The sequence below is a fragment of the Pan paniscus genome, chromosome 1 (genome assembly GCF_029289425.2).
Source record: "Pan paniscus chromosome 1, NHGRI_mPanPan1-v2.0_pri, whole genome shotgun sequence".
NCBI lineage: Eukaryota > Metazoa > Chordata > Mammalia > Primates > Hominidae > Pan > Pan paniscus.
The window spans coordinates 33,673,869-33,689,341 of record NC_073249.2 but is presented as its reverse complement, the minus strand read 5'-3'; the positions used below and the strand labels follow the sequence as shown (position 1 = coordinate 33,689,341).

The following is a 15,473-nucleotide window of genomic DNA, read 5'->3' as shown; positions in this document are numbered from 1 at the left end:
ACCTATTAACCCATCACCTAGGTATTAAGCCCCACATGCATTAGCTACTTATCCTGATGCTCTTCCTCCCCTCACCCCCCTAATAGGCCCCAGTGTGGGTTGTTTCCCTCCCTGTGTCCATGTGTTCTCATTGTTCAGCTCCCACTTACAAGTGAGAACATGCGGTATTTGGTTTTCTGTTCCCAGGTTAGCTTGCTGAGGATAGAAATTATACTTTTAATTCTTGATGTCATCATCAAGGAAGATAGTGGAGTCTTAACTGTTTTCCCCAAAAACAAAAATACTTCAAAAGGTCAACTTCTATCATTTTGTTTAGAATTCATTAGCTGTCTCCTCACCTTGTCTGCTTCATTTTTTGTATATGGACAGGGTTGTGGTACCAGATGTGTACTTAGTCTCACTATGGGTTGTGACATTTGATTTAGAAAACACTGCTGTTGGGACACACATGAGAATTAGAATAAAGCACTAGATGGACAGGTCTTTTCTCCCTAGAAAACTTCCAGAGGGGACAGTGGTCTTGACATTTCAGAGATAATGAAGAGAGTTTTCAAGACACTTTCTATTTCCATACGAGTTCCTTTGTATGCTGGGTTGCCTGCCATTATGTTTATGTAATTCTGACAGTGTTCTTAATGACACACTAACAGATTGTAAAACACGCTGCTGGCATTTACTTGTTTTTTATATTTTTAAAACAATGTCCTTCATGTAACAGTAGTTAAGCACGGCAGAAGGACATCATTAGAGCCATGGTTAAACTGTAATTTACACCATTAGGAAGGCAGGAGCAATTTTTATTGCCTGGCAATTTTCTTGCTGAAATATTTGGACCATATGGCTCAATTTGTGTAATAACCTTAATTTCTGCACCCTTCAGGTCTTCCTCCATCTCCTACGGAATGGTAAAATGCGGTTTAGCAGAAAAGGCAACTGTCTATACTTAGAGAGTTGAGATTAATAACATGTCACGTCCTGTTTTTGGTGAAGGAATTCGAACAGCAGCCAGATGGTATCTCTACAAATAACTGTCAGGGGTCTTGATCTAATCAATACAATGTATTAATACATCTCCCTTTGCTGTTTCTCTAGGGGCTGGTGCACAACATCTGGAAAGAGTGGAAGGGGGGCGGGGGGGGGGCCCGCCAAGTAGAAAGCCGATTCTTTTCAGAATCAAACTGAGCCCAATTAATTTTTCATGTATCCTTGATAACTGTTTCATAATGAGCTACGCGTCTTGACGGATTTGGGGTTGGCAGAGCAGGCTGCCCCTGCTTTCTATCCCCATTCAGTCCACTTATAGAAACCAACCCATTAATCAAGCTATCTGGCATAAAACCTGAATCTCAGCTCAGCAAGAGATCAATAACCATCCTAAAAAAACACAGAACCAGCCACTAATGGGCACAGGTATCCAGCCATGACATTAGTAATTGCTTTAGCAAAAATAAAACTCTGTATCATAATCACCCAATAGGAATTTGTACGATAAAATTCATTACTTGTGTCTTGTCAAAAAGTAACATGTACATCCGTTAAAAATATACTGTAATTTTACTATCTAGACATGACCATTATCTTTCAGTGTTAGACAACGCACCCTTTTGAATGGATTAAAACTCTCTGATTTTGTAATGTGAATATTTAGTAATTCAAGTATCATATAAAATGTTTAAAAATGAGTTATTACACTTATTTTAAATTCAGAGTACCTAAGGGGGTCCTTAATACAATCTTTAGCCCGGCTGTATATGACACATGGTGAGCCTGCTGTGCTAAGAACTCTGATGTGCTGTCAGATTGGTCAGATTTTGTTACTCTTTGGTTGGCTTAATGGCAAGATTTACAATTCAATTCATAAATTTTTATCACTTTCCCAAGTGGTATGTTTTTGTCTCAAACATTCACTCTTTTACCAAATTCAAGCCAGTTACATTACTTTCCAGTGGGCAAATGTCTTCTGGCTTGGCAGAGATTTCTACCCTACGGTAATTTCTGAAAGAGAGACCCAAAGACTTTGTCTATGGAGGGGAATTCAGAGCCGAGATGAGGAGATGAAGGAAACCCGTTAACTGCTTGGTAAAACATTCCTTTTTGGCTCTTAGACAACAAGTAGAAACCTGTTTTGTCCCTAGGAGAGTCTGAGATTTTGATTAGAAAAAACTCCTGGGAAGTGCTGCCAAAAAGATAGTCATTCATTGGCTGATCATCTGATCAAATGCTGCCAAGATGATAGAAAGGTCTACGGAATCATCCAGGAACTTTAAGGTGATGTCACATTCATCTTTTCTGACAACATGACTAAGAATCATGATGCCTGTGTTTTTTCTGTCAATGGTTTGTGGTTCCATAGAATGAGTGCTGGGTTTGGAATCAGGAGTATGGGCTAGAGTCCTCCTAGGTTCTTGTAACTATTTATAAGTACAATCAATACCATGCATGACAAAATGATTGCTTATTACATTGTATTTTGTCTCTTTTCTTATTGTTTCTCCAAATACGCGACGAGTTTCAGAGAGAAAAGACTATTTCTCGTTTGTTTGTATCTGTTATAGCTTCTGGACCAAGTAGATTCTCAAAAGAGAAATATGGTGAAAAACTGATTAATGGAAGAGCCCTGTATTTCTTGGTCTTGATCACTGAATTAGATTTGATGTGTCTTGGCCCTCAATTGCAAATAACTTGCAATTTTCATATATTCATGAGACTACAGAGAAGCAATAGCCTAGGTTTTCAACTTTAATTTTGTTTGCTGATGTCCAGTGTAGGTAAACGGAAAATACCCTGACAATGGAGTGTTTGTAGTGGAGTTGCATAACATCAGGTGCGAAAGTTATTTAAACAACTGAATTATGTAACTAGATAATATCTGAAATTTGGGATCCAAAGTACGTGGCATCCAGAAATTCTAATTTATGTGTAGTCATTATCAAAATATTTAATTTATACAAATTTAAACCCTCTGTGACAAAGATACAAGATAGTTGCCATTCTGGAGACTTCCAGTCCATAGATATGATCAAAAATGTCAGCAGTTCTAGCTTAGTATTACCCAGGCACAGCACTAACAAGATGTTTCACCTTAAAAATTATATTGAGATAAAAAGATTCATTTGCAAACCCATCACATATGTATTCACAGGTGGTGGGTGTGGGTCATTGCATTTGGATTAAAAAGCAAATGTCTCTCTCTACATGAGAGGTCACTAGCTTGTGTAAGGCAAAATCTTTTCACTGTTCGGCATAATTAGAATATTCCAACAGTGGTTTCAGTAATTTAAAAATCACAGTATTGTTGTAATATTTTTCTAGGCTTCAGGACCTCACAATTGTTTGGCCCAATCAAATCTGGGAACACTAGAGAAGTTATCACCCATCAAGGTAATTACTTTCAAGTTGAAATAATTACTCTATCAATGTTAATGGTCTTTCAACTTCAATAAAGCACTCACCTGCCGATAATCACAGCTAACCTCTTGCTCTAATGCAATTCCCTCTCTATTTAGTAGGTTATATTACAGCCGTTACAGTGGTCACTTGTCCTGAACAGCTGCTGAATTTCACTTTGATCGGCTGTGAACCATAAAAAAATTGGTCATCTGTGTATGATTTCCCCCTCACCCATAAGCCCTTGCAGAGCTAAGGATATGATCTCTTGGCTGTAATAGGGTACTTCAGGGGCAGCCATCTTGTCTCAGGTAGTGGCTACTTTCCATTTGTGACAAGAGCAGAGTAGTTCAATTAACTTCTGCCCTTCACTGCCATTTACAGCTTGCTGTCTCTGCTAAATGGCATATATTCTGAATTTATGGCCTGGGCCTGTTAGTATGTGGACTAGTTCATTTTACTTTCACAGACATTTTTGACAAGGCTCCACAGGAGTCTTAGGTGTCTAAAGAGGGTTTCCTTGTAAGTTGGTTAAAGGCCAGAAAATAGCAACATACTTGACTCACAGGTCAAACAGTCTCCCCACCAACTGACTGTCCCTCATGTACTGATAAACTACTATTTGGCATAGGGGAAGTAGGTAGATGCCAATTTGGCAGAATCCATTTGTATGATTTGAGAAGTGTGAGAGAGTGTGTGTGTGTGTGTGTGTGTGTGTGTGTGTGTGTGACTAAAATACCTCATCATGTTCTGCTGATATAATCCCAGATCTAAGGGAAAGGGTAGGGTCCTAAGAGTGTCATGTCAGGTAAAGACAACTACATATAGGGTGGAAATCTCCTGAGGAGGGCTCTTAGACTGGCAGGTATGTGATGTTGTTGGGGCAGGGGGGCCAGGGATAAGACCGTAATAAACCTCAGGAGACAAAAAAAAAAAGCATGTTCTTGCTTCAGGCAGTTTAGAAAGGAAATAGAACCTAATCCAGTATTTGGAAAATTACAGGGAAATTAACAATGTGGTATCAGGAAACATGTAAATTTGCAAGCTCAGAATTTTATTGTAAGGTGAGGAACACTTAAAATGTATAAAACATAAGGTTTTTCACTCATGACCAAATTAGTACAGTTGCCTAGACAAACCAGAACCTTATCTACATTTGCTAATTTATTCCAGTCTCTGTTTTTTCAAAAAGAAGGACTGCTAAAGGTTTATAGTCTATTTATATTGCCCTTTACAGTACTTTGCATATACATTAATTTATTAGTCATTGCAGCAGCCCTATGAGATAAGCAACATTTTAGTTCAGACTTGATGAGTAAGAATGAGGACAGATGAATTATAGGAGAATGAGCCATCATTCCAGGAGGAGGGATTAACATGTGTGAAGATCCTAATGTTGTCTTCAAGTGGAAGGATTTAAGATATGGTTTGGAAATAGAATCAATAGCACTTAGTGAAGAATTGATATGGAAGTAAGGAAGAGAGAGGACTCAAAAACGATCTGGCTTGTGCAACTAGAAAGATGATAGGGCCATTTAGTTATATAATAGGATGTGAAACAGAACTGTATTGGAGAATAATGAGTATGATTTAGAAAAATAGGTGGTAAGTAACTCTACTGGAACAGCTAGACATATCACTGCATGACTTAAGGAAAAAACAGACTTCAAGATCCATCTTCCTATGAAGATCCATGTAGACAACCTATATGAGAAGATCCAAGTTCATAAAAAAAAATTAAAGAAGGGGATTCAGTGGAGAAGACAGAGGCTTTGGTTATATCAGGGAGGGAATGGGATTTCTCCACACTCCCCTTTCAAGGCATGCAAGGAATATCCAAGAGAAGCTCTTGAAGAAATTGGGAGTGTTGCCAGAAAAGTGAGATGAACAGTCTGGTCTTGGCAAGAGGCTTCCTTCTGCACTGATGAAATTCATAGGACAATTTTGATGCAATGACTAGAGTCAAAAGGGTCTTCTGAAATCCTTAAGTGATCCCATAGTTTTGGGATAATAGGCTAACACAGAAGCTAATACCTGTGTCTTAGTCAATGAATTCCAAAGTTAGGAGACTGGCTAGGTTTCATCCAGCATGATAGGTCAAGCAGAGAATATAGTACTGGACAAGCTGTACCTTCATTATTTGGTGAAACCAAAGTTTTCTGCAATCCTAGTGGGTGCCAAGAAAGGAATGAGTTTTGTCAACGTGATAGGACTTGATATTGGCTGCCTGCTTGGGAGAAGGGCCCCCAGAGGCAAAAAAGGTTGTAGGGTGGACCTCTTGGACAATAACAAACAGTAAGAAATTAGCCAGAGAGTGTATTGCCTGCATCAGAGGACTATGAGGCATGGAATTTCCTATGGGGACCCCTATATAACCCATAGAGAAAATCCCATGAGGCATCTGCCCCCTCAAAATTAATAGAAGATTAATTAGAGCAATATTATTGAGTAAAGCTCTGTTCCTTTTTGTCTAATTCTTTCTTTTCATGCCATGATCCTGGGGAAATAAATAAGAGAAGAGGGAACTGAAGAAAGAGGAAAATGACCATGCCCTCTTTCCCCACTGCAGATCCTTAAGCACATATCGGGTTTTAATTTAGACTGGAGTTTTTGTTGTTGTTGTTGTTTTTTGAGACAGGTTCTTGCCCTGTCACCCAGGCTGGAATGCAATGGTGCAATCTCGGCTCTCTGCAGCCTCCACCTCCCGGGTCCAAGAAATTCCCCTGCCTCAGCCTCCAGAGTGGCTGGAATTACAGGCACCAGCCACCATGCTTGGCTAATTTTTGTATTTTTACTAAAGACAGGATTTCACCACGTTGGCCAGGCTGGTCTCGAACGCCTGACCTCAGGTAATCCGCCCACCTTGGCCTCCCAAAGTGCTGAGATTACAGGCATGAGCCATCGCCCCCGGTCTAGACTGAAGTTTTTAAAAAACACCTGGAATGAGTCTTAATCACCAGTTGCGTTGATCCTTGTCACTGAAAAGTGACTGGAAAATCATGGGACCTGCCTTAGATATTACTGATGGGTGAGCAAGGGAATCCTGATGGAGCTTGCTGGGATAAAGTGGTTGGAGAAAAATATGGCTCTTTCAAAGATGTAATTACATAAATTTCAAAAGACTTACATGGTTTTCATCCCTAATAATGTTGAGCAAAAGGTAGATTCTTGATATGTATTTATGACTTTCAGAGAAATACATATTTGTCTGAAAGTCTAATTTGTCTAGCCCAAATTAGACAAAAGGGTTAAAGATTATGTAAGGCAAGTAAATGAAAAGTTGATATTAAAACAAAAATATCATCACAACTAAAAAGTTTTGCCATGGTCAGTGGCTCAAGCCTGTAATTCCAACACTTTGGGACGCTGCAGCGGGAGGATCTCTTGAGGCCGGGAATTTGGGACCAGCTGGGGCAATTTAGTGAGACACAATCTCTACAAAAAATTTAAAAAATTAGCTGGGCATGGTGGCATGCACCTGTAGTCCCAGCTACTTGGGAGGCTGAGGAGGGAGGATCACTTGAGTGCAGGACATCAAGGCTGCAGTGAGCTATGATGGTGCCACTGCACTGCAGCCTGTGTGACAGAGCAAGACCCTGTCTCTTTAAAAAAAAAAAAAAAAGGGTTATGCCGACAAATATTCATTGTTTTGTGTGATATTTACTCACCCATGTTTTCTTTTATATAGAAGAATGACACAGTTATTTCTTATTATAAAATGTGAAAATCTCAGTTTATAGAACCGACCCAGGAAATATGATTATTTTTATTACTGAATTTTTCTTCACATTAGAAAGATAGTCACCAAAGGAGTCCTTTTAGAAAGCTACATCTCCCAGAGTATTTCTGTTGTCTAATAAATGTGTCAGGGGAGAAAAGGCTAAGAATCATCAAATTAAAAAGAGTTGAAACTAATTTAAGATGATATGTAAAGAGCAGTAATATTTTATGTTATCTAAGCCAAAATGAAAATGGGATTAAAAATAAATTTATCAATTTACTCACACACTCTTCATAACATGGCAATTGTGAAATATCTATTTTATTATTATTGTTATTATTTTTGCCACATATCTACTTAATGGTAAAGATATAGGAAACAAACCCTTGAGGAAATTTTGACTACCTCCTCCTTGACATTGGGAAAGGAAGCCTGGCAACTAGAATCTAGAAACTAGAGTTAGTAATTCTGGATTTTATTCCCAGATTGGAAGCCAATTTTTAGTGACCCATATAATTTGCTTATTTCTCAGCACCTTATGCTTGATTCTACACAGAGTGAAGTACCATTTATCTTTTAGGATACTGGGCAAATGCATGATCTGGGCTTGACATTTTATAACCCCGTGGAACAAGCAAGGATATAGTTAGGGCACAGATAATAGGTAAACCACCTTTTTCTTTAAAATCCCAAATTCTCAGATTTATTTCTGCCAGCACAATGGCAGATGCCAGTGAGAAAAAGCAAACAAACCCAAATGGTGGTAGCAATATCGCCAACCTTGCCAGGAGTGTTCCCTGTAAATACCACCATGGAACTCCTGCATGCCAAGCAAGGCTAAATACAGTTTCTTTCCTGACACCGCATAATTCATCACAGAGCTAATTGGGAAGGGAGTTTAAGGCCTTCTAATTAAAGCTGTTTTCAATAATGGAAGGTATTGGTCTAAAGAGACCCCAAGAATCTTGATCTCCCTCTTTCTTCCTTAGAAAGACATACATAGAGATGAGTAGGGAGGTGAAACTTTTCACGAGATTGGGAGAGCAGCTAGTGATGCATTAAAACCCACACTCTTTCCATTTCTCTGCTCCTGCTGCCTCTGCTGCTGCTGCCGCTGCTGCTGTTCCTGCCAACACATACGCTTCTCACCCCCATGGAGGGCCCCCACTGCCAGTTCTCCATCCACTGCCACCACAAGCAGAATTCATGCCTCCATTGCACCTGTTTTATGTGGCTGTCTCAGCAACATCCACCTGTCTATAAACAACTCTGGGGGGACCTTGGGGCAAGCTAGTGATGGCACCACAACATGGGCAATTTATTGATGGCCCCTTGGGCAGAGATGAGATCTTAATAAACAAGGGACTAATGCATTAGCAGTACCTCTTGCGAGTCTGTGGACTAAACTGCAATCCTACAGTTGTGGGGATGGACTCTGTGCCTCATTAATGGAGAAGGCTCTGTAGTTCCTTTGCCCTGAAGAATTTTAGCCAGAGTGGCCAATAAACAAAAACTTGAAAAATTTCCTACAGCAGGCACAGAAAGGAAAGAAGACAGTAAAGTTGTTTAGCTGGTGCAGAAATTAGACAAATAGTAAGTAGATCTAGGAAAGTACTTGGGATGCGATTTAAAATGGAGTCTTCTACAACCCCTATAGAGATTTCTCAATATACAACAATATAGAGATTTCTCAAAGAACTAAAAGTAGAATTACTGTTCAATCCAGCAGTCTCACTACTGGGCATCTACCCAAAGGAAAATAAATCATTATATTAAAAAAGATACCTGCATTCGTATGTGTATTACAGCACTATTCACAATAGCAAAGATATTGAATCAACCTAAGTGTTCATCAATGGATGATTGCATAAACAGAATGTGATATCTATATCTATATCATCTATATCTATATCTATATATCTCCTGATTTCCATTTCCACTTTCCATATTTACTAAATAGGAATAATTTTACATACCATAGAATGTAATTATATATATGAATATATATAGAATGTGATACACACACACACACACAAACACACACACTGTAGAGTACTACTCAGCCATAAAAAAGAATGAAATCATGTCTTCTGCAGCAACATGGATGGAACTAGAGGCCATTATCCTCATGAAATAACTCAGACACAGAAAGTCAAATACCGCACGTTCTCACTTATAAGTAGGACTACATAATATATACATGTGGACATAGGGTGTGGAATAATAGACACTGGAGACTCGGAAGGGTGGGAGGGAGGGAGGGAGCGGGGTGAGGGATGAGAAATGACCTGATGGGTACGATGTACATTATTTGTGCGACGGTTACACTAAAAGCCCAGATTTCACCGCTACACAATATATCCAGGTAACAAAACTTCACTTGGACCCATTAAGTTTATACAAAAATAAAAATGAAATGAGGTCTTCTAAACATGGGCAGCAGAAACGCAGCTGCAAGAAGCTTAAAAACCCAAAACCCCCAACAGTAATAGCCTGTGCCTCAGAACGAATCACTCATTTTTCCTCACAGTCTCTGCTCTGCTCAAGGGCCAAGTCTCACAGTAGACTTCAACAACATAGTTAAGTTTGGTATTCAATATTGACATATTGAATATAGTACTCAATGGCTATTTGCCAAATCAGATTGAATTGTCAATAATTTGTTGGACCCTGAAGCCCCTTTGTGCTATTATGGAGAAGTCATGCTGCTCTGAACAATGGGAGATAGACTTAAATTATAGAAGGAAGGATTTGTCTGAGATAAAAGAAACATTCTTCTGTGACAGTGAGGAGTATAGAACCCTGGATAAGTAATAGAACTTCCTTTACTTTTTTTTGAGACGAAGTCTTGCTCTGTTGCCCAGGTTGGAGTGTGGTGGCATGATCTTGGCTCACTGCAACCTTGGCCTCCTGGGTTCAAGCAATTCTCCTGCCTCAGCCTCTCAAATAGTAAAAATACTAAAAATAGTGTTTTTAGTACAGATAAGCTTTCACCATGTTGGCCAGGCTGCTCTCGAACTCCTGACCTTGTGATCTGCCCGCCTCAGCTTCCCAAAGTGCTGGGATCACAGGCATGAACCACTGCGTCTGGCCTAGATATCTTTTAAACAAAAATATTGAACACAATCTCCTACACAGGGACTGTGGGAATAAGTGAAACACAAAAACACTAGTTCATTTTCCTGATGACTTCCTTCAAAGGTGTCAGATCATAAAGAGTCATAGTGGCCCTGATGCCCTGAAAACGTGGTCCAGTGGCCAGAAGGTCTGAACACTTGCCTAGATTGCTTTGTGGAAGATGTCCTTGTTTGCTTGAAAAGATCAGGTGGGACCTTTCTTGGTGTATCTAATGAGGCCTTCTCTTGAAATTCTAGGAGCCAAAGATTTAGGTTTTGGGAGGCCACTTTGAATACACACATACACATTCAAAAATAGGACACAGAAGTATTGTTTTAAAAATTATTCTGGCTATTCTATTCGATATTGTAAGAAAAAAAATCTTTGGAAAAATAGAAAAGCACACCAGTACTGGACTGTCAAAATGAAAGCCACATCAGGGAGGGCCCATGTGCAAAGAGCCCTGTGCCGCTTAAAGCTTGGGGCCATACACTTGCCTCTTTTTCAGAAGCTTTTTAGTGTGATAAAAATAGAGCCTAGAAGATTAAATAAAGAACAGAGTTCATGGATTCATCATATACTTTAAATCTTGTGTTTTAAAATGAAGCTGGTTATGAAGGGATGACTTACAGGGTTATTCCACAAGGGAATTCCAATAGAACTGTTTTGGGAGACCAAATGATTATTAGGCTCATACCCCTGAAAGTTGTATTTTAAAAGATCAGAGGTTTAATCATTGCAATCCTGATGCCTTCAATAAAAGCATATTTAAATTAAGGTGCCTCATTCAGAAAGCTATTAACAAGGGTGTTTCAGTATACTCATAAACGTTTTACTTTAAGGGTGAAAGTTTAGAACATGAGTTTGAAGGATATGGTGGGAAGTAACGAACTTCCTCCTGGATCATATATCCACTAAAAAATATCTTTTACACTTAAGAACACTGCTTCTAATGCTTATCATATAGGAAGTAGAAGATGTAATATAAAAGACTCTAGTACATAATTTACTATCTAATAAAAATATAGTACTAATTCTGAAACAGATAAAAATGAAGATAAAACAATTATCCTTTCATTTACATATTGCTTATTTTTTAGTCATATGAGAAAATTAAACATGAGGACAGTGGGAAAACATTGTACTTTAAACTATTAATTTAAAAGGGCTCTTCTGGAGTTTTATGAAAATATATTTGCTCACTGTAATTTAAATATTTTGATAAATGTTATCCTCCATAAGATAACCTTCATGTAAATTGGCCTTCCAGGATTTAAAGCATAGGAACATAGTTTTTTGTTTTTTTTTAAATGCTTTAGTTTGTCTGTTTATTTGTGCTTATTGAGGGTTTTCCATATTTAATAAGGTCTTGGCACATATTTGTATTTCACTCCCAAGACCACAAAATTTAATCTTATCCATGAAGCATCTTCAGTTTGAGAGTTGATCTCCCAGAGCATTTCTTGCCTAACGCTTGGTATATGATGTTACTCTCTCTTGTACTGTGGTTTAAAGCTAGTAGATAGTGGAGTTCGGGATCTAAGTCTCAGTGTAGTGGACATTATAGGCTGTACTCAATTGCTTCTCATTCTTTTCCCCTTATGTGCAATTCTCATCTCTGCAATATTATAAAACAGAACACTCCCTGTGACAAGGACCATCCTGTTTCTGTATATTCCATAGACCATGAGGTTATGCTGGACATAAAGAAAGCACTCAGGAGCTACTAAGTGCTCAGGTGAACTGAATTAAGTCGTTCTATGGGCCAGAGGAAGCCATCCCTGAAAAAAATCACCAGTAAGCCATAGTGTATGCAACTTTGTGTATGTGTGTGTGTGTATATTTAAATATATACATAAATACATATATACACACACATACATACACACATATATACAAATACATATATACACAAACATGTATACACATACATATATACATATACATATATATATAGCTATATATTATACTAGCTTGTTGGGGAAGTAGAAAATTAAATATTCTGTCTAATTTCATCTGAACCTCATCTCTATGAGGTATGGAGGAAAGCATTACATTATTCCCATTTAGTAGACATGGAAAATGGAAATCAAGACTAAATTATTTCCATTTAGGCCAGGTGCAGTGGCTTACGCCTGTAATCCCAGAACTTTGGGAGGCTGAGGCAGGCAGATCACTTGAGGTCAGGAGTTCGAGACTAGCCTGGCCAACATGGTGAAACCCCCTCTCTATTAAAAATACAAAAATTAGTTGGGCAGTGGTGGGCACCTGTAATCCCAGCTACTCAGGAGGCTGAGGCAGGAGAATTGCTTAAACCTAGGAGGCAGAGGCTGTGGTGAGCTGAGACCACACCACTCCACTCCAGTCTGGGTGACAGAATGAGAGCCTGTCTCAAAAAAAAAATATTCCCACTTAGTAAATATGGAAAATGGAAATCAGGCAATTTTATGAATAAATAAAATTTATTTATTGGTTTTGAGGTAATCAAAATTAGTCGTGGTCTACAAACTGGTCTCCAATACTCCTCATACTCAGTTCAGTATCTTATCCCCGTGACTACATTGCAACTTTTCACAAGTGAAAGATTTTCATATATTTAAGCCCTAAGTGAAGAAAAATGAGAAGTTGGACAAGAAAATTAATTTCAACATATTCACCAGATAATCTGCATGTCTGTTACTTTTTTAAAGGGTCTTACCTTCACTGTGAAAGCATGCACGGTAGGGCTGTTAAATGTAGGATCGTCGGGTCTCTCCTGGTAGACCACACGGTAATGGGAGATAATGCCATTGGGAGATTCTGGCTTTGTCCAATTCAACAGAACTGAATGAGCACTCGTGGCTTGAGCCCAAGGAGCTGGAAAATCTTGAGGTGGAGCTTCCAGAGTTTGTGTTAATGACCACAGACTCTCCACTGAACCCTTGGAGTTACAGGCTCTGACCCGATATTCGTAGAGTGTGAAAGGCCTCAGGGTGTCTCCTTCATCCATAAATTCAAGGGCTCCTTCTGACCAGACAAATAAAACAGACTCCTCTTCAATGCCAGCAGGGCGTCTGAAAGGAAACCAAGCAGGCAACCAGTGACAGCTGCACACTTCAAAACAAAGTTTGTAGATGGAGTAAAAAAATTTTTTTTAGAATTTGTTATCAACTTAACTTTTCAGCTGTTTCTTCCTGGTGTCATAGTAAAGAAAAACCAGATGGAGAAGTACTCCAGTGGCCTAACTCCATATCATTTTTAAAGTGTAGTTGACACACACACACACACACACACACACACACACACGTATTTGACTGATTATAAAAGAGTGCATATGCTTTGTAGAAAACATGGAAAACACAGAAGAAATATAAAAAGCACAAAAGGTGAAACCTCATCCAAAATCACATTTTATTATCTTCCAGATGTTTTTGCTGAATAACAAGATACACATGCAATACAAGAAAACAAACATATTTAAAATCTTTTAAAAATACAGAAGCATATATTAAGCATTATTAATGCATTTTTATATATTTTCTAGATCTGTGTGCATGTGTCTGTGTGTGTGCATGTATGCATGCAGTTATATCGGGGTTTTATTTTTTGTACAACTGGAACCACAGGATATGGAATTAGTAGAAGCTATTATTGGGAATCCTTACCTTTCTATGATAAATGGATTGCAGCTAGGGTCCCAATGTGTTTGTCTCCCTGTATCCAGGCCTTTTGCGAGTATGCTCGTAAACTCACTCTGAGCTTGGCTATACGACTTTTTTGGCTCATGGGACAGTAGCAAATATGATGATTGCAGAGACTTCAAAAGTGTTTGCACATTGAGGATGATCCTTTTGCTGCTCTTAGGACCATAAAATTACTGTGTGAAAAAGCCCAGGTTGGCATACTGGATGATGAAGAACTATGAAGGGAAGTCCACAGTTCCTATTTTCTCTCATGCAGCGCAATGCTCTTTTGCATTTGTTCCCAGGATGTTTACAAAGTATTTTAAATTCACTTCTTAGATGCCACTTAATTTCTCTTCATTTGAATTTTCTCTTCTATAATTTAAACCATAACCTCTCAAAGTATGGACAATCTTTTCTTATACATCAAGACCACTGTTTTTTCTACATTTATTGTTCTTATACATCAACAACTTTATTAAGCACTGTTATATGCCCATCATTGTATTAGAAACAAGGGTAAAAAGATGAACACACCCCTTACCTAAAGGAATAGGTAGCTGAGTAGAGAAGATGGAGCTATGTGCAGATTAATGAAAATAACATGATAAGTAATATAACAGGAAATTGTTTTAGAGTTTTTTTGTTTTATTTATTTATTTTGAGACTGGGTCTCACTCTGTCACTCAGGCTGGAGTGCATTGATGCAATCATTGCTAACTGCAGCCTCAAACTCCTGGACTCAAGAAATCCTCCTGCCTCAGTCTCCTGAGTAGCTAGGACTACAGATGTGTGCTACTAGGCCTGGCTAACTTTTAAAATTTTTTTGAAGAGATGAGGTCTTGCCATGTTGCCCAGGCTGGTCTTCCTCAAGCAAGCCTCTGGCCTTGGCCTTCCAGAGTGCTGGGATTACAGGCATGAGCCACCATGTCTGGCTTGCTTTAGAGATTTTTAAAGGACAAAAGTCAAATTCCTTTTAGATGTCTCCCCCAAAACCTGGTAAAATGCAGAGTATGACCCCAAAATTCTTTCAACCGTCTGAGGATGGGATTGTTTAGGCTCATCTTTAGATTTTGCTGATAGAAAACTAGGGCCACATGCATACTCTTTTGGTACTAAATATATATAACATTAAATATAGAAGTAAGAGAAATGGAATGGTCAGTTGTTGAGACGGCCCTATATATCTGATACTTCATTTGGAACAGTTCTTTTCTCATCCAGATGTAAAAACATGATGCAGGTTTGATGGAAAGCAAAGTTCTGGAGGAACTGTGGTTGGCATATCTCTATATTCCCAGCATCTGAGCCCAGTAAGTGTTCAATAATGTTTTTCAAGTGAAAGGCTAAAAGTTATGTAATCCCATTACTTCCCTGCATCTTTGCCTCTTCTCCATCAGCTCTTATTTCCTATCAGGGCAGTATTCTAGGTTGGGAGAGAATGTAACCAAGACATTGACCCTCCTCTTTCAGCTTTCTCTCTAGTTGAGAAGAGAGTGATGAATACATTAATATTTTCCAGGCTGTTAGAAGTATTTAATTAACACACTCTTCAGATGCTGAAAAATTCACATGCTGCCATATCA

The 15,473-nt window shown here is 38.6% G+C and overlaps 1 protein-coding gene across 1 annotated transcript in view; it reads right to left on the bottom strand.

Annotated features, from left to right (window-relative positions):
- The window catches only part of USH2A (usherin), an 800,680-nt gene that overhangs the window by 92,742 nt on the left and 692,465 nt on the right, over positions 1-15,473 (bottom strand). The window contains exon 61 of the mRNA XM_003814150.6: positions 12,924-13,278. Coding sequence (XP_003814198.3) covers positions 12,924-13,278 — 355 coding nt within the window. The remainder of the gene's footprint in view (positions 1-12,923; positions 13,279-15,473) is intronic.